This window comes from Phoenix dactylifera, chromosome 6 (genome assembly GCF_009389715.1).
Source record: "Phoenix dactylifera cultivar Barhee BC4 chromosome 6, palm_55x_up_171113_PBpolish2nd_filt_p, whole genome shotgun sequence".
Taxonomy (NCBI): Eukaryota; Viridiplantae; Streptophyta; class Magnoliopsida; order Arecales; family Arecaceae; genus Phoenix; species Phoenix dactylifera.
In genome coordinates, this window is record NC_052397.1 from 13,374,651 (window position 1) to 13,394,534 (window position 19,884).

Here is a 19,884-nt window from a genome sequence, read left to right on the forward strand (position 1 = left end):
ATTCATGGAAAGTATTTATCCTTTTACAAATATAATTTTTAAAAAGCAGATTTCTGAAAAAAAGATACTTGGAAAAATATTTTTGGCATGTTTGGTTGACAGTGGAAAAGTGACAGATTTCATGATTGCTTATGTTTGGTTGATCGTTTACTTTTCTGAAGAAATTATATGTATTTTCTATTATACTCTTAATAAAAATTAAGTATTTAATGCTTTTTTACTATGAAAGAATTTTTTTTAGAAAAAATAAAAATGGAGTGATTTTCGGATCACGAAAAAGTAACTTTCTTATGTTTTTAATAGAAAAAATTTTTCCATAAAATATAAGAATTATATTTTTATGAAAATACAACTTTTCCGTCTTTCTTTTTTAAAAATTACAATCAAACAAAAAAACATTTTATTACTTTTTCGTTGACTATATTATTATTATTATTATTATTATTATTTCGGACCAAACGACTCCTTGATGCCTTCCAATATGCTTTTAAGAAGGCTTCAATATTTAACCTTCAAACAACACAAGCAAGTATGGTCCTTGGTCAGGACTCTAGGTGCAACTCAAGACCGAAAGCACAAGCAAATTAATGCAGTGCTGCCGCGGAAAACAAAGCTGGAGAGCATTAAATAAGTGCAGAAAATTAAGCTACGGGGACAAAAGTAAGCGCACTTTGTGGGGATTGTCCTCGCCCATTGCTGTCCCTGAATAAGCTGGTGCCTGTCACCGAGACGGGATTCCAATAATTGATGGGAACCCCTCCCACTCTCAACTTGTCCAAAGTTCCGTGGTGTTACGATCAATTATGGACGCCACCGCGCATTCTCATCCTCCCAATGGAGAAAAAGGCGTCTGGACCACCGCCAAAGCCCAAAGGTTCTACAGGATAAAATTTAAGTACCATGAACATGCAGTACAGGACGATAGATATTTTGCATGCAGCATACTCGTTAAGTTCCAATTTATATATCCAACCATTGTGCCTCCTGCTTTCAAAACCTAGGGTTGAATCCAGCCTTTCTTTTCTTTTTTTTTTTTGCTAAAGTGAATCCAGCCTTTTGAAAGCAGCATTTAACTTATTCAGTTGGATGGCATAAGAAAGGTCGCAAACATTAGTATGTTATGCTGCTAGAGTAATGTTTATGGGAGCTGAGGTAGGGCTTCTTTGTGTGGCTTATGGCATTAAATTAAATATCAGGTTTCTTATAAAAAATTAGCATAATGGCCAATGTTGAAGCAAGAATTCTATTACCAGTGCGTCGGGATAGAAAAGAATCTTACGATTAAGAAATATGATAATTGATTGATGAAGCTTATGGAGAATTTCTTATATACCCTATGCGACAATTTGGGATTGTTGCAATACACGTAGGATAGGTGGGTGCTTGAGAAAAGTTCGAGCATGGTATTTCTGATACAAATATAGAGTAGGTGTGCCTCTCCCACTGTGTGATATTGTATTTTCTGATGCTAGTGGCTGTATCTATGTAAAGCAGTGCAACTGTGCCGCCTCGCAAAAAAAATAAAAAAAATGTAAAGGTTTTGGAACTTTTTCGATCCCAATCAAGGGATGTATATAAATATTCGGAGCATGTTGGGGGCGTAACTGCAAAATAGAGAGACTAGACGGGAGGCAGACGGGGCAGTTTGAACAAGTAAAGGGTGTCGCCCGTGGTTATCGCGCAGATACTAAAAGCTAATACCTCTTTTGTAAATTCAAAACTAACGGAGGGTCTTAGTGAAAGAGAAGTTTTTAAAACGAAATAGGAATAAGATGCCACAAGTTGGCACATTGATAATTACGCCACAGAGGAATCGGACGGTGGAGAGGGGGACCAGCCGCGGAAACACGGAGTCGCCCCGCACCCCAGGAGTTCGGAACTTAATCCCCCGACCCCCTTTTAATCCCAAACCCAAGGCGGTAGCCCGACCCCAACTTTCTTAACCCCAACATCGAGTTAAGCTAACCCCCGATGACCCCTATAAATTCCCCCACCCCCAGCTTCTCCGCCTCCTGTCCCTCCTCCTCCTCCTCCTCCTCCTCCTCCCCTAACCTTGCTCGTTTCTTGTTCCCCAAGTAACTGGAAGAAAAAAATTCTCCTTTTTCTTAGAAAAATTAAGCCGGAGGAGAAGTAGCTCTCACCTGCGTGAGAAATCTCCGACGATCTAGGGTCCGGAATTGGTTGCGTCCCCGGCGACCGGACAGCCGGTTGATGAGATCTGACAGCCGAGAGAGGAGGGGAGGATGAGCTGCAATGGCTGCCGAGTTCTCCGGAAGGGATGCAGCGAGGCCTGCATTCTCCGGCCGTGTCTCCAGTGGATCGACAGCCCCGAGGCTCAGGGCCACGCCACCGTCTTCGTCGCCAAATTCTTCGGCCGCGCCGGCCTCATGTCGTTCATCTCTGCTGTCCCCGAGTCCCAGCGCCCTGGTATTCCCACGAAATGCCCGCTAGAGCATAAGCTAGCTTCCCCTCCGAGGTTTTTTGATGCCAAGTTCTTGGCTTTCTTACCCTTGTCTTTGGATCTTTAGCTTTGTTCCAGTCGCTGTTGTTCGAAGCGTGCGGGCGGACGATCAACCCGGTGAACGGCGCGGTGGGGCTCCTGGGGGGCGGGAACTGGCACCTCTGCCAAGTGGCGGTGGAGACGGTGCTCCGCGGCGGGACTCTCAAACCGCTGCCGGAGCTTGCCGCCGCCGCCGACCATGACGACGTCGCCGCGGTCGTGGGAGGGAAAGGCGGGTTCCTCTACGGGCGGCTGAGGGCGGGAGGGTGGCCCCTATCCTCCGCAGCCAAGCGGCCGAAGGCCTCCCCCGCCGAGAACAACGCGGCGGCGCCGCCGTGCGATCTGGACCTCTGCCTGACACCCGGGTCCCCGGCCGTGGTTCGGGAGCAGAAGAGGCGGAGGCCGGCGACTCCCTCGATGACCTCGGAGGGGTCCGTGACGACGAGCGGCGAGAGCGGCGGCGATCGCCAGCCGCAACTCCTCAACCTCTTCGTCTGAGAAGAGCTCTTGATCGAAATTAATTGTCGCTCGTATGTGTGTCCTGGTAATTTCCGAGCTCCGATCGTAGTCGGCGAGGGTTTTTGTTTTGCCTCTTTTCCTCTTTTTTTCTCTCTCTTTTTCTCCTGCTGTAACTACCGGTCTGGATTCCCGCTACCGAGGGGAAGATGAGAGGGCCGGTAAGCACACCGCTCTTTTTCCTAACTACGAAGTGTATTATCCTAAATTAAATTAAATAAATAAAAAGGCCTTTCTATTTCATCTTGCCTGTGTTTCTCCATTCCGCCTTTTTTTTTATAATAATTTGGAAGGAAAAAAAAAAAAAAGGGCACGCTTGGGCATGGCGCCGCGTCGGGGGTGACGCGGCATCGCACCACCCCAGGTAATTTTAAGACCATTTGCTTCTATCGAAGACTCTGGAGGCGACACGTTTACTTCAATGAACTAAAACTAAAACAACCAGTTGAGCTTTTGGGACTCTCGAATTTATCCAGATATTTTGACGTTTCGACTTTTATCTATAAATTGATAAAATACAAGGATTAGGAGCGTGCAGAGAGAGGACGGCTCTTGGGAGGTGGGGAGAGCCGTATCGAAGTGGGCAAGGTATTTTGAGGATGATGGTAGGGTCCACTGGGCGGCAAGTTGCGACGCATTGCAAGTGTGCGGCGGATGTCAGCGTCGAATTCGGCGCTTCCTCTCCCCCCCTCCCTCGTTGTGGAGTGGGGGATGACGCGGGATTGTGGGGCCCAACCCCACTCCCCCATCTCCCCAAAAGCGGGCGATGCTAAACTTGGGCTAATATCGTTTCGTTTCATTTCTTTTCTATTCTTTCTTCCTTGCAATTTTTTTCCATTACCTGCGCTCTCTTGGCCCCAATTCGCCGCATACGCTCGAGTGGAGCCCCCACTACTACTATCACCACCACCACCATCACCGGCTAGCACAGGGCAGATTGCTTTGCCTTCCCATCCAAATATTCTCGACCAGGAAAAGTTTGTTGTTGTTGATGGGATGTCGTAGAGTTCTTTTTTTAGGTTGAAGAATAATCATAATTATTTATTTTTATAAAAAAATTAAGGTGAGCGTTTGATTTATGAGATTTATAAAAATAAACAGTTGTAATTGGAAGCATATACGGCTAGATGCATACTATAATAATGCATTATGTGGCAATAATGCTGATAATTATAATTGTTTATTTTTATAAAAATATATTGAGATGAGCATTTGATGCACGAGGCTTATAAAATAATTGCTTACTATATAGAATATAACTTTTCTTTCATAAGGGGCAAGTTATCTCTGTAACGTTATCATGTGTGTTATTTTTTTACTGTTTCTGATGGAGCTTAAATATGATATTATGGTAAAAAGGTTGCGAGCATTGGAAGGAGCACTAACCCTTGTCCAAATTATTTTGGACTGGCTTTTGTTAGTGGCAAAATGACAGGACATTGCTGAGGGAAACGATTGTGAGGCGTAGATGGTACCAAACGGTTGAAGGGCGAGAGATGCAAGAAGAACGTAACCAAAGGGTTGTCTCCATGAAGCCAGATTACCGTGAAGGGTTAGTGCATCTACCGAATCATGTACTTAATTTAAGGATGTGACCTTGGTGTTAGGTCTCTTGGCACTTCAATTTGGAAGCGTAGCTATCATTAACTACGTGTGTATCCAACACATACGAGAACGAGAGAATGTTGCACCATGTATCTTATCTCAAATGGTATCAACAATAGGAAAAGGTAAACCAAACTACAAATTGATAAATAACTGTAAAGAAGTATGGTTGGTGTCTAATTAGGGTGGAAGCCTTGTGTTTAGATGGCACTCTCTGTTGGTGCTTGGTTGGCTCAGTTAGAAATTGGAATTATGCTCTGAGCAATAGGTCGAACCTACAAAGAAAAGAAAAAGAAGAGCAACAAAGGTTGTTGGACTTCATCTTGCGAGGAATCCTTTGATACCAAAATCAGGATAGGTTTTGAAGAGTAGTGGAGATTCGAGGAATGAAAGTAGAGGAGAATATTAGAATGTCTGATTTATATAGGTTGAGGGTTAATGTCAGTTAATGAAAAAGGTGGGCATGCATCTTAATTGCTCAACGAGCAGTAACTTTTCATACGTTACACACGTCGTGGGACTTAACTGCACAGGGCATGTGTTTGTAGACGGAGCAACCATCCATTGAAGAAGCTTTAATCGACTTTATGGTCCATCTAGCAGGGGCCACATGATGAGTTTCCATTAGTCAGCTGATTAGGTCACCAATGGTCAGATCCGAGGCATATCACTCTTCTTAACTAATTTTCAGCAAAAGTTTTGGATGTTAACCTCGATTCTTATAGGATATTCATCCATTCTCATGTTCCAAGATTGCTCTAGCCAGGGTCAAACTCTTACCCATCGATCTTTAGGCGCCATTAAGACAAATCATCATTAAAATCTCGCCTCATTTGGAGGACTGAGAAGGAAATCCAAATCTTTGTGGAATTACCTTCTCTTTGTCCAAGCAATTTGCATTATCCAAGTGGGTTTCACATACTTTCACATGCATGTAGATGAATCCAAAGAGAGTCATTTGTTTTATTTAGCGAGAGGAACTAGCTTGCAACTTTCAAACGTTGCATCCTCATCCACGACAGAGAATCAAAAATATCGAACAACAACAGCAGCAATAACAAAAGTATTAAACTACTCGAGATTAGGTTGGAAAGTATGGCATTGGGCAAGGCATGACCCCAAAGAAGTTTTGAGGCTTATAACGTGATTGGCCAAGGGTGGCTGTGGCTCTTGGGGCTATTATAAGCTTAAGATAATCCAATTGGTTTGCTTTGGCTTTATATATAGCGATCTGTGACGCGGAATCCACATTACCTTTTCTAAGGTCGCGTCGTTTCCATCCAACATGGGGCCGGCCATGTTGAAACTTCCAGCTCTTTGGTGCTGACGAGGTCAATAGACAAAGATCCATGGATTTCTTTAGTTTGTTTCTGGGGTGTAGTTATCCTTAGATCCTTCTCTTCTGTGCAACTCACCAACCCATTGGAACTGCCATTGCCTTGGTAATCCGGAATAGATTTTATGGAATTAATGACTTGGTCCACTTGGATCTGAATAAATAAAACAACGAAAGTAAAACAGCCCTAGTTTGCACAAAGGTGCCCAGTGGAATCCGTAAAAAAAAAAAAAAAAAAATCCAAAATCCCTATTAGTTCGCTTTAAATTAGTTTGTTCTACAAATCTCAAATTACATATAAAAAGATCCGAGTTTCCACAACTATTGTTATTAGGCTAAAACAAATGGTCATTCATGACAAGTATTGTTACTGCTACTGTTGTTATTTTGAAGAGAAGTGTTTGTTTGGACATGATTGTGTCCATTTTTTTTCTAACAAAAAAAAAAAATAAAGATTTATGAAAACAACAAGGAAGTTGCTCAGTCTATTACAAACATTTTAAGCATGTTTGTGAGGTGCAACTCAAAGAATACAAGTAGATTAATTCATGGGCTTACTTTGTACTTTATTTGCTAATGAAGGAGTTATCTGCTAAAAAACAAATTAACACAATCCTGCTTGTTTCTTTTCTTTTCCTTTCCTTTTTTTTCCCCCGAAGTTCTACAGCTCTTGCAATAAATCTGTCAGTCAGGTGCTTCCAGTTGACCCCAAAAAAAGGAGGGGAAAAGAGGAAGAAAAAAAAGATGAAGGAGTTTGTGAGGGGATCGACGCAATAGTTGGTTGGGAGGCCATTAAAGTGAAAATCAGATCTCAATTTCTGGTACGGAAATAAAGGTGGCATTGACCCAATTTAAGATTCTTAACTTGGTTGGTGGTGAAATTTTTGGTTCGATCAAATCTAACGCCATGGTGCTGCAGTCTAACTATGAACCAATATACGCAAACATGCATGTACCATGCCTTTTTTTTTTCGTACGTGTTGGTTCTTGATTGAACTAGTTTATTACTGAATTGGTGAATATGATTCAACTAATAATTTTTTAGATAATTAATGGTAGGGCCTTTTCAAATTGTTGTTCGTCTGATTCAAACTGCTGAAGATATGAGCCAGCTTTACATTAAAATAAGACCAAAACTGATGGCAACTTTGGCAAGGGCCAAAAAAAAATTGTCTAAATATACAGCATAAGAAAGCTTCCATGCAATTCATGGCAAGGAAATCCACATGAATGATTCAGTCTTGTTTTCATCGCACCTCACACGTATTTGACCATACTACAAAGGATTTATTATTTCCCCACTAGCAGTGCTACGCTTTCGCTAACATAACAAAAAAAAGAGAGGAAAAACAAAAGAAATGTTACAAGCTGTGTCACTTATTTGTGTGAGAATTCCCACTTTGGATTTGGCCCAAGACAAGCCACATTGCTCCTTAATTAGTAATAAGTTGCAGGTGTGAGTGGGAGTATTTATTTCCAATCCGAAAGGAGAACGATGATGACATGCGTACTTTGTGGGTACAGTCGTGTTGACTTTGTCTGACGAGCAAAGACCATGGAAACAAAGTTCACATGAATACTATTCCATGGTGGAGCAAACGCTGCAGGAGTTGACATGATCGTGCAGACAAAACCGCATCCAATAGATCTCGTTCTCCACACAAAAAAAAAAAAAAAAAAAAAAAAAAAAAAAGAAGAAGAAGGAGGAGGAGGAGGAGGAGGAGGAGAAGCAGAAGGAGGAGGAGGAGAAGGAGGAGGAAAGAAGAAGAAGAAGAAGCTCTGGGTGGTCAGATGGAAGCATGCGATTGATTCATGATACGTCATCTTTAGACAAATGTATTGCATTCCACGCTACTCATGTATACAGGGAGGCCAACTGTGCTGCGTTTTGGATGGCTTCCTATGCAGCCCATCATTCGGAGATGTCATTTGGGACAGACACGACTCGGTCTTGTCTACTTTATAGTTTCTGTTTCTTTCTGATTTTTTGGGCTATGTTCATATCCGTTGTATATGAGTCGTCGATGTACTTATAAATTAAAAAAAAAAAAAAACTGTGGCTCAGAATTACTGGTTATTCTATGGGCTAATTGTACCACCAAGAATAGCGGATCAAAGATAAGAAATATTTCACTATATATGAAAGCGATGTTAAATCTTAATTGTCACAATCAATAAGTTTGTTTCTTTTATATACCGTCAGCAACAAATTTGCAACAGTAACACTAATCAAGGGATACGATTATCATCTCCAAGCAAGCAAGTACTTGGTCGCAATTAGGCAAATAAGTTTGGATGTTCCCTTGTTCATATTTGAACCACCAAATCATGATAGAAAAAAATGGTGACAAGTCTAGTAGCTACGGATGGATACATACGGACCTGCTGTTGAAGTCGGATTAGCTAGAGAGTAATCAAAGAGAGGATAAAAAGTAATATGGTTTAGATATTTTGACCTTCAAATACTTTTTTATAAAAAAATAATCTTCAAAGATTTTTACCATCATCACATCATTATTTGAAGAAGATGGATAAGAGGTGTAACACTAGGCTATAGTAGAGGAGTGTAGTACTGGGCTAAGATAGGGGTATAGCATTGGGTTACAGTAGTAAAAGCTAAATTACAACTACTAAAATAAAAACTACGGTAGATTAAGATAAGATAAAATATAGTAAATTGATTGCCGAAGTGTCCGTAAAAATTCATTACTTATACTAGGATAAAATAACTGTCTACTTTTGATAGCTATTAGCCACATCTACTTCCACTCATCACGGTTATGGTAACTGACGCTAGTTATTTACTATTTCTCTATGTTCTAATTTAGTACCACCTTACAAACTCACAGACCATGTACCACCTCCTAGATCAATAGTCATGCTTAATCAGTGAAATCCCCTACTATATATCCATTCAACCTATTTTATATCAGCATACCATTATTTCATGTATTCGGCCTCTTGTGAGATGCTCTTGAATCAGCCTCTACTAGATGTCTCTGATCTACTTCTATACGATGTCCATTCGGTCTTAGCTCTTGAGATGTCCATTATACCTATTTTCACTCCCCCATACGGCTAATTTAGGCGCATTTCTCCTACATGTCAGTTTGAGCAAGGATGTGGTGTAAATAGGTAACGTAAAAAAAATAGAATTTGCAATTCCAAGTCATGAAGGAGTAGATTATCTAGAATGTAAGATACTGATCATCTTTTGAAGGCTTTTTTTTTTTTTGGTAAGTCTCTCTCTTGAAGGCTTCATCACATTATCAAATTAATCAAATTTATGATCCACCATAGAGAACAAGATGACTGCATATTCACTGCTTGTTGAATAAATTATGTCTTGTTGAATAGATTATATGTCATGACAACATGAAGTACCAATGAAATCTACATATACCTTTAGTTGTGATTACTACTTACCCTAAGGTAATTTTTTTAATTAATCTTCATTTTTTTAAGTGGATCAAGTCAAGGTGCTCCTAAAGCCTTTTTTGGCACAAGAGATTAGAATGCCTTGGTGTGGTATGGATCAGAAGCATTAAGTCCAAATGAAATATAAAAACCTCTTTAAAAAAAATACTAAGATTATAAATATGTGTATGTTTCAATCCTCACAGCAAAATACATGGCCTATTATAGTTTTAATACTTGAAACACTTGGAAACCATTGGGTCGATATATTATACAAAAACAAAATAAACAAAAAAGTAGTCACGCATGATTTCAATATATATTAAAAATGCATAGGCTTTATTTCCTAGAAGTTTGGAGTGAATCTAGCCTAACTTACTTTTTTTGATATGCACAAATGTCAAAGGCCCTTCATAATTAATACCATAATTGTGGAGAATATGCTCTTTTAACATCTTAAATTCATAATGATGTATTTTATTAAACATAGCCATGCAAGTAGATTAATAGAAAATAGCAAGTGAGATAGAAATTAAAAATAATAAGATGTTGCTTGTGACAAGTCCATCTTCTTCTCTAGTGCTCCACATATTATTATTATTATTATTCTGATGGCTTATGCCAATGAAAGTGACATGCAATTTGTTTCTTTGCCATATTAATATTGGTTATATTCCCCTTTGCATTTCCTTTTTGCAAATTCAAAACATATATATATATATATATATATATATATATATATATATATATATATATGAAAGATCCCTTCTTCTTCTCTAGGATTCCAAGAATTTGGTTCACTTTGCATATTTTATTATTATGACCATTCTTGTAAATGCTGCCCTTTCAAAGAACCTACAGCCATCTTCCTATATTGCATGATGTTATTTCTTTGATACAGGGGCATTATTTTACTGTGCTAAAATTACAAAGACATCCTCTCTTTCCAATATGTCTTTTGTTTTTGCAAAACTTTTAAATTTTGATGGAAATGATTTTATAGAATCAACACTTTGAGGGGTCAAATTGCAAAAACACATGGTTGAGGAATGAAAAGTAACGCACCTAACGGTCAAAAAAAAAGACGGCCGTTAATAGTACGACTTTGTACCAAAAGAAGTAAGTAGGGATCTACATACAAGATTTCGGAAGCTATGAGTTCTCCATCATTTTAGACCTTGTAAGGAGTTAATTGTAATAGTTGTAACAATAAACAAATTGGAGTCACACTAATAGGAACGCATCCCACCGTCTCCAGGAGCTTTATACGAGAGCCATTCCTTGAGCCATTAAAAATGGGGCCAAAAAAAATCAACTTGTCAGATTTATTAAGACGGGGTGCATGTACTTTGTGGATTTTTTTTTAATCATTGAGAAGAATAAAATGAATAGGGAGAGAAAAGTTCAAACTTTTTTAAAAAACTAATATATGAGTTATTTTCAAATAACAATACTAATTATAAGTTATTGTTTAATTTATAACTTTTTAAATATAGAAGATAAGATAACTTTAATTATAAAGAGTTTTGGACAAGTAAGAATTATTAAAGAAAGATATTGGAAAACTCATATTTTGGTAGAATTCTAGAAATATTTTTTTTGGGTGGGCCTAAGGTGAGTGTGAGAAAGCAGTAGGAGTCGCACAGTTTTGTAGATGCACTTTCAGGCAGTCAGCTTCAAAGCCTTTCAATTTATATAAGATTATATATATTTACTAAATTTCTTATCAAAGAAAATTTGAACTCGAGAAACTTTAAAAAAAGTTAGAAATATAGATTCATAGATAATTAATATGGCATATTTTTTATTTAGCATAACGTTAAGTGGATCAACAAGTTCAAAGTCATGCCAATGAAACAAAAGCAACATCAGCTATAAGGCAAATGTCTCTTTTAATCAATTTTGTAGTACAATTTGTGCAACTTGGTATCTTTACTATTATTTTGATTGGTGAAGTTTTTTTTTTGCCCTACCCTAAACAAGATAAGTTTATTAGTTTTAGAAATATTTATTAACATATGGAAAGTGAATGTAATTTAACATTTAGTCTGACAAATGTCTTCTGATAATTTATTTTATATAATAATGAAGATATATTATTTATAAATAATATTTAGTTATAATAGTCATTATTTGATCATTTCATTATTAATTCGATTCAAATATTTTTCAATTCAATGAACCTTTTTAATCTTGAAAATAAGTTTTAATTTTTAAACGTCTTTATAATCAAGGAAATTTTGCAAGTAGAAAGCTATTATTTGTTTTTGTAAACTTTTTTTAATGTAAATATTCTAATTTAGTTTTTTGATGGACCATTTATATTCTAATGCTCTTGATTATCATAACGCTGATTTTATATATATATACTGGCTAGTAGTAGTCTGTGCATTCTATATCAATATATATATGGATGCATCGACTAAGTTAAATGTGTGAACTGAAAAAGTGATGATCCCTTTTTGAAGATTGACATATTAAGTAGTTATTTTTCTATAAAATTTATTATGATTAAACCTTTATCTTAGGAATTTTGCAAAAAAATCACTTTATTTTTATAGTTGCAACTTTTTATAAAAAAATATATCAATTTCAAACAATGTTGAACCACATATCCTGCCCTTTGAGTTTATTGCAAGTTTGTAACAATATTTTTACATGTGCACCAAGCCATATCATTTGCCCATCTATTAGGCTATTACCACTATGTATGCACAAATTCAGCTAAATATAAGCTCCTAACCTCCCTTTCCTTCTTTTTGGTTTCTCTGTATGGAGTTTTTTTATTATATTTTATTGAACTAGGTGGCTAGCCAATGAAACCATGGATGGTATATTTGGAAATCATAAAGCAACTTATTTGCAGCAAGATGCTTTTTTTCTTCTTTTAATTAAAGTTGGTGATTATGATTTTTAGCTGTGATATTGTTATTGGATCAAAAAATGGCTGGGTGATCAGGATCTGCACAGAAATATCTTGCGATAAGTTAAAAGTTCCATCCAATTTGATTTCTACAAAGGTACCTTTTCTTTGTCGAAGACAAATGGTGTCTCTCTCTCTCTCTCTCTCTCTCTCACACACACACACACACACACACACCCCTGACATTGGAGAAGCCGGCGGTGGAACCGCTCCCAAGGCGGCCGCCGAAATCACAACGGGTATGTCTTTGTCACGTGACACGGTTGGCACGGCAGGAGCAAAGATTCGGACATGGCTACCGGCCAATAGGATCCTTCCAAGGACTGCTCCTGGCCCTGCCAGCCAACATGGGAGGCTGCTCATCTGGTTAAGGCTAAGTTGAAACGACCGCTCTCGGGCCGCCGCCGCCACTGCCGCCGCCGATCCTCTGATTTTGTTCGGCTCTTACTGAAATACCAGACATCCCCCTGCATATCATCAAAAAATTTAAAATTTATTAATTAAAAAATTATTTTAAAAACTAAAATATTGATTGATATGAATATATTATATCAGCCAATATTTTGGATTTTGTCAATATATTGATTGAAATAATACGATCAAAAATATATATATATATATATAATCGGTGGTTAATTAAGGATCAAAAAGTTAATTTTGCCCCTGATGGTTTAAGAAAAACATGAATTTGAAATGTTTTGGAAGGTTTGGAGGGAGACAAAGTATTTTACAATTAAAAAATGGGTATCATTGGAGTCTACTAAAGAGCTACTATGAGGATAAGAACTCATTATGGATCGATGTATGAATTAGCTTGTGATCTGATGTATATGAAGTGATTTTAGAGAAAATCAAAGAAGTAATACTTGGAGGACCGCTCTACAAAAGAAGTCCTATAAAATAGTTGATGTTTTGTGCATCATTTATTAGTAATTGGTCAATAGGATTATTTTCTATACAAGTCCAACTATGTCATGTTGATGAAAGATGAATATAACTGTTTAATTAAATTTGTCCCATAAAGTGATTTGCCTAGTATTACTCATCGTTGTTAATAAAGGGATCTTTGGAGTATATGCTTTTCATATACTTGGAGAATATTAATTTATGAGTATGAATTTGACATTTTACTAGCAGCCTGTGAATGCAAAGTGTGATGTTAACTTTCTTGAATGCTCAATGCGTAAATATAATTCATGGAAGAATATCATCTGCACATGAATATATCATTTTTTGAGAGTGATATAAATTTGTAAACTAGCCAGTAAAGTTAACATATATAATGTCATGCATTCATCCTTTCTTTTCAATTGGAAGGAAAGAGGCAAAGAAAATGAATTGCAAGAAAAGGCCCTCTTGTCCCCATCTTAATTCAGCCCATCATCTTTGATCTTATCATGAACCCTAGCTATCTAGCCCTGAAAGATGCTGTGCAGCCCCCACCCCTGATAGTTGGACAATGGAGTTTGGACTGGAGCATGGTGGAACAATTTAGCTGATAGAGTCCCTTGAAATTCATTGATCTCAGTTTACAAGCTCAATACATGCATCATGCATATATCAATAAAATAGATATCCATATTTATGTACCTGCAGTCATATTAAATATCTTAGAGCACATCTATTCCATGCATGTGTATGTGATGAACACATCTAAAATGTTCAAATTAGTAAGATTTGTCTGGTGGGAAGGTTCATGTGTAATAAGTATTGTGATTGCAAATCTTAAGATAAATTTTGAACTCCTGACGATCGAGAAGATTAACACCTGAAGAATATGTAGAGAAACAGCAGCAGTAACACAGTCACATAATGTTAATCTCAAAGAAATTAGCATTACAATGGGAGAGGTATAAACAGACTTGCTAACAACCAGGTGGCAAATGAACATCTTTTTCAGTGTCACCATCCAACCAAGGATCTGAACATTGGGCAAGCCACAAGAGACGCTTGAAGCGCATAGATTCCTCACAGACTGGTACTGACATCACCTTTGACATCTGGCCTCCCAAAAGATTCCATGCCCTTGTGTCGTCAAAACAAATGCGAAGTATATAAATGGATACAGATGGGAAAGGAAGTGCAAAGAATAAGGACTCCTTAGTGATTTTTGATTGATTTTGCCATTCATAGCATGATAGCAAGAGGTATCATTCTTGACACAGGAGTGCACGGCTCACAGTTAAATAGCACCAAAGCAACACGAACAATGTTCACTTTATCATCTAGGGCTTTGGAACAACTATATATCAAAAGATGGACAAGATACAAAAACCACTTTGATAAAGAAACTGGTGATCTTCCTTCTCTCCAACCAAAAAGAAAGCATTAATATATACAAAAGCTTTTCTTTGATCAGTACAGGAAAAAAGTATTCTGTATACAGCTAATGTATATCCTGCAAGGAAAAAGGCCATTCCTGTGGTAGTATCCATACAAAAATACATGAATCAGCCACCCTAGGTGAGATCAACAGAAGATTTAGAGGCACTCGCTTCGCTCCCAACAAACCACCATGCTTTATTACCATTGGCACAATCTCCAGTTAGAAAAAGAAGAGGTTGCAGTGATGTTAGTGATCACGAAGGCAGAAACAGAATTGGCTCTACAATTTCATCTGGCTGGGTTTCCGTTTTAGCTGTACTATATGCCCTTGCAGGCTACATTGTCTCACCTGTTGTCCAAGCGTTTGTTAATACAGACAATATGTGAAAGTTGGAAAGGAAATGAGGATGGTTTTAGCTTGTTCTAAATGAGATTGCATCGGGAGCTGGGTGGGTGGCGTCCAACAGACATGTACATGCTCGCGCACATGTACACGCACAAGCACAGACAACCCAGTAAAGCATGCCATTGCCCACAATTACATATGCAGGATGGGGCACACTTCAAGGGACTTTTAGATTACATTTCCACCCACGCCGTGTCCATTTGCCTCCTAATGTGATCATATCATGTAGCAAGTTAAACCATTTCCAGAAAATAATAAATCTGGCAGTATGACTTACATGCATAGCTGCTACTGTGGACAAGAGATCTCTGGATTGATCTAGTAATGCTTGCTCTTGAGCTGCCATTTTAGCCAGTTCAGACACCAAGGAACTAGTTCCTTCTACCTGTAGATAATGCCTTATACATATGAGGTACATAAGAGAGAGAGAAAGAGAGAGAGAGAGAGAGAGAGAGAGAGAGAGAGAGAGAGAGATCATTGAATAAATGCAAGCTCGATCATACTTGAGGAAAATTAATAAGATCAAATAAAGATTGAAAATAAAGGGGGAAAACGGTTTTTTTTTCTTTCTTTTCCAACACATATTAACAATCAAAACTTTAACTTCTGCAGATTGCTACAATAACGACTAAGCTTTCCATATTATATGAGAGTCGGAGGCCTAACATTAATTAACTAACATTAATCTTCAATGGCTGGCATTTTTGTCCAGCCCATTGAATCAATCAGTCAGAACTGGAAAAAATGAGTTCTGGACTAAGGTTGTCTTTTGCTTCCATTCTCTGCTCAATTTCAGACACTAAATGCTGTCCACTAACAATTCGTTTCAGGCATCAACAAACTCCAGGATCCTAAATATCTGTGTTAATGTACATAGTTAAACTCTAACATTGTTATTAGTTCTATTATTCAGGCATCAACGAACTCCAGGGTCCTATATATCTGTTTTGTTTTTGTTTTTTTTTCCGCTACAACCTAAATATCTGTGTTAATGTACATAGTCGAACATTGACATTGTTACTAGTTCTATTATTTCCATTTACAAGTTTGGCTAGATTGTGTGTGAGAGAAGGGGGTGGGTTGGTGTAGACAGTACAAATTACAATGTCTCAGGAAAAGCACTATCTACCATTGATGGATATCTATACAAAATGTCCATTACGTATGTCTTGAGGCATGTTAAAATGTTAATTTATAAAATATATTACAAACTAAAAAAATGTTAAATCAAGTAGATGAATGAAGAATTGATTGAGCGATTATTATACCAAGATGTCTATGTGATTGCTTGGGCACCTAGGAAGTGGTCTCTCATGGATCATAGCAAGCAACTTGGCGCACCAGTAAGTGAATTGGGCGACTTGGTAGGTGCATGCTGCAGTGCATTTAATCCTACTCAACTATGGGCCAACCAATTGGGTGGCTAATCCCTCAGAATATGTGCTAAATAAATAATAAGCAAACTTTGGGATTCTTTTTTTTTATTTTGAAAATCTCAATTATGTCAAAAGCTGGCAGAAGTTACATATGCTAGCAAAAAATTATTGAAATGAATTAAAAGTTCCCCTTTCTTTGAGATTTTATGAGAAAATATAATAAAAAATCTACATATGCTAGAATTTTGGTAGTAATCTATTATAACTTGCAATGTACCACAATGTACACACTTTAACTGTCATCCTCTGATGTATCCATTTATTCTTCGTATGAGTTTGCATAGACTGTATGCACGTGCACGCCAAGTGTGAAATGCATCGAGTTGATTCCTAATAAAAATGAATCTACTTAACAGATAATCTGGAACCAAAGTGAATGCTAGTAGTTGCATTGTGGAAGAACCATCTGCCAGTAGAAAGTCTTAACTAGCTTGACTAGTTGAGATGCAAGCCATAGCATCATATGCTCACTAGAGAAATTTGTCAGACAATGACCTAGCGAGATCCATTTCTAACAACCAATATTGGAAGTTCCATGACTTCCAAAAGGGGGATTTTAATTTCATCATATGCTGACTAGATAAATTTGTCAGACAATCACCTACCTAGATCCACCTCTAACAACCAATATTGGAAATTCAGTGAATTCCAAAAGGGGGATTTTAGTTTCATCTCACAGGAATTCTGCATGCACTATCGAATCTGATAAGATTGTTAGGATGCTAAATTGACCTTTTCCAATGCATGTTTCAATAGCTCATGGTTATATCTGCTTTTAGCTGTCATCTTTTGTGTCAATTCTCCATCCAATAAAAATATAAAATGCCCCTTGCAAGGCACATTATTATTATGAAAATGTTCCCCCTTTTCTCCCTCTTTTTTAACTCAAACTTCAATTTGGTTAGGCTTCTACAATATATGATCAACTTAATTTATCTTAGTTTTTGAATTGTTTTCTTAGGCCAACTTTGTGAGAACCCATATTGGGTTTTTCAAACAAGGATCTTGATGCCTTTCTCCTTATTTGGTTTTTAAACATATACCAAATTTATTTAATTTCATGAACCCATTTTAAAACCTTCAACAATCATTTCTTGACTCTTCAAACATTTTCATCTTATTTAACGAATTTGTGAGCTTCTTTCTGCCATTTCTTGCAATTAATTGGTTGATTTTACTATTCATGATCAATATGAAATTTTTCTTAGTAATTAAACCATAATTGTCTTGTTTGTTTTTATGGCTCATTTGCCTTGAAAATGCAAGTAGTCGATATTTTGCTACTTAAGCCATTCTCTATCACATGTGAGGAGGTTGGACCGCAAAACTGGCACCAAGAACTGTGTTCATTATTGCCACTTTATGTAGTACATTTGGTAAGGTACATTCCCGTACCTACACAGGCATCCAACACTTTCTTTTTTTCTCATGGTTATGAAACTATTCAAAACCAAGCAGTACGGGTTGGTACCAAGCGATATGGGGTGATTCAGCTCCGTTCAAATTGGTACGGACTGGTTGGGCTGATATACCGAATCAAACCTGGGTAACTTATTGGTATGTTATGGTCACTACAGGGCAGGGCAGGCTGGTATGATTGACCTTGGTTGGATATTTGTATTTTCACATAAAAGTCTCATCTTTTAGGACCACCACTATGTGAATTTGTTAAGCAGACCTCGGCTTCCCAACATAAGCATTTAAAGTTCCCTGGTACCCTCTGGCATGATTCAGACACCTTCACTTCCAAAACCCTTCTTTTTTTCACTAGTTTATTATGATTTTTTGAAGGCTTCATTGTCAATCTGCAAAGACCTCCTAATCCCACAGATGTCATCATCTTGTCCAGCCTATAGCATCAGCCAACCTTGTCAGTTGGTTCTCCTTTCTGGTCTTTGTTAGCCCCATCTCGATTTTCTTTAGTACCCACCATGTTCACTTATGGCGGGCCTTTTCCTTCTCTTGGGTGCTACTTGGACTGTCACTAGGAGTTGCTTTAGTCTTAACACTTACTTTATGCCTTCCTTGCCCTCATGTTATTTAGAACAACCTTCTGACCTAGCAATGCTATATTAGGATTTGAAGAACAATGGCTCTTCATCTTTTTACCTTGCCTTATGAAGTTTCATTGCCTCTCACTCTCCATTTCTGGATTTCCCTCATTCTTTGTTTCTTCACTGTTTCTTGATGTTCTGATCCTACTGTTCACCCTTCTCCTTTAAATATAAGCCTCCCATTGAATAGCCTTCACTGCTTGTTTGATAAGCTAGTTGAGATATTACAATAATATTCGGCTGCCACCAAAGGTTAGGTGGAAATATTAGATTAGGTCTATATTCATGAAATCAGGCAGGTTTTGGGTATGGATGCAAGTGAGGTGTCAGTTTGAATATCTAAGAATTTCTTGCCGAGCACTACCCAAGTATGATATCCAATACCCAATTATAAGCATTAGGTGTGGGTGTCAGTTCGAACATCTAAGAATTTCTTCTTGCCAAACACTACCCAATTTTCACACCAATGCCCTATTATAAGCATTCGGTGATGGCACTCTGGCTAAACGAGCATATAGGATGATGTTTGGTGCTAGATGCGAACACTACTAGACTCATTTTCCTCAGCATTTTAACTTTTTTACAGACTCATCTATAATCAGCTAAATGTATAAAATCAAATAAAAATGTAGAAAAGCCTAAATCACAATCCAACATAAGCTAAACTGCATATCCATCCACTTCAAAATCATAATTAGTTCATTTAAATTTTGAAGGCAAACAATCAACAGCTTCTCCAAACCGATAGAGTTCAACCAAAGTCTGCCGAATCGGGACTGGGACCCTTACCGGTCGGTAGGCGAGTTGGTACGGTATGGGACCAACACACAGTACACTTGGGCGTGCCGGTTTCGAACTGGCACTCCAATTTTTTTTTAAGTTTTTCAAGTTTGATTAATTTATAATCAATTTTTTTTTTAACTTTGTTTTGAAGATTTTAAGTATAATTTGATGTTTTTGATATTTTCATAAGTCTAGTATAACCAAAAAGATGCATCTTGTTATTTTAAAGTGATACAAAACATAAAGTGATTAGTAAAATATTGCACGCTACAAGAAGCAACATGAAATATCCTAAAATCAAATAGTGAAGTAAAAAATATAAAATAATGCAATCAATTACATATATTTAAAGTATATCATACATAACGATATCTAAAATTTCGTCGAGTGGCGATGCCTCTCGTAGATATCCGAATCATTAGCATAATCAGGAGGCACATCAGCCCACCCCTCTAACCAAGCGACATTGTGGTTTTGTATGTTTATCCCATAAAAAATGCATTCCGGATTATAAGTACTCTCAGATCTCTCACTGAAGCTCTAACTTTGAAAAATATCCTCTGGCTGATAATACGGTTGTGGA

The 19,884-nt window shown here is 37.6% G+C and overlaps 2 protein-coding genes across 2 annotated transcripts in view; one reads left to right on the forward strand and one right to left on the reverse strand.

Annotated features, from left to right (window-relative positions):
* The first annotated feature begins 2,010 nt into the window (after nucleotides 1-2,010).
* LOC103705284 (LOB domain-containing protein 37) lies at nucleotides 2,011-3,259 on the forward strand. The gene is made up of 2 exons (XM_008788944.4): nucleotides 2,011-2,427; nucleotides 2,529-3,259. Exons 1-2 carry the CDS (start codon nucleotides 2,244-2,246, stop codon nucleotides 2,996-2,998), a joined length of 654 nt encoding a protein of 217 aa, XP_008787166.1. The 5' UTR covers nucleotides 2,011-2,243; the 3' UTR covers nucleotides 2,999-3,259.
* An 11,321-nt stretch (nucleotides 3,260-14,580) lies between these two features.
* Nucleotides 14,581-19,884, reverse strand: part of LOC103705334 (QWRF motif-containing protein 2-like) — a 28,311-nt gene continuing 23,007 nt past the window's right edge. Inside the window, exons 6-7 of the mRNA XM_039127467.1 lie at nucleotides 15,306-15,413; nucleotides 14,581-14,971 (exon numbers count right to left, since the gene is read on the reverse strand). Coding sequence (XP_038983395.1) covers nucleotides 14,903-14,971; nucleotides 15,306-15,413 — 177 coding nt within the window. The 3' untranslated portion in view covers nucleotides 14,581-14,902. The remainder of the gene's footprint in view (nucleotides 14,972-15,305; nucleotides 15,414-19,884) is intronic.

Coding starts and splice junctions, on each gene's coding strand:
- LOC103705284 (XM_008788944.4), top strand. CDS start 2,244: ATGAGCTGCAATGGCTGCCGAGTTCTCCGGAAGGGATGCAGCGAGGCC. Junction 2,428..2,528: donor CCCCGAGTCCCAGCGCCCTG/GTATTCCCACGA, acceptor TTGGATCTTTAG/CTTTGTTCCAGTCGCTGTTG.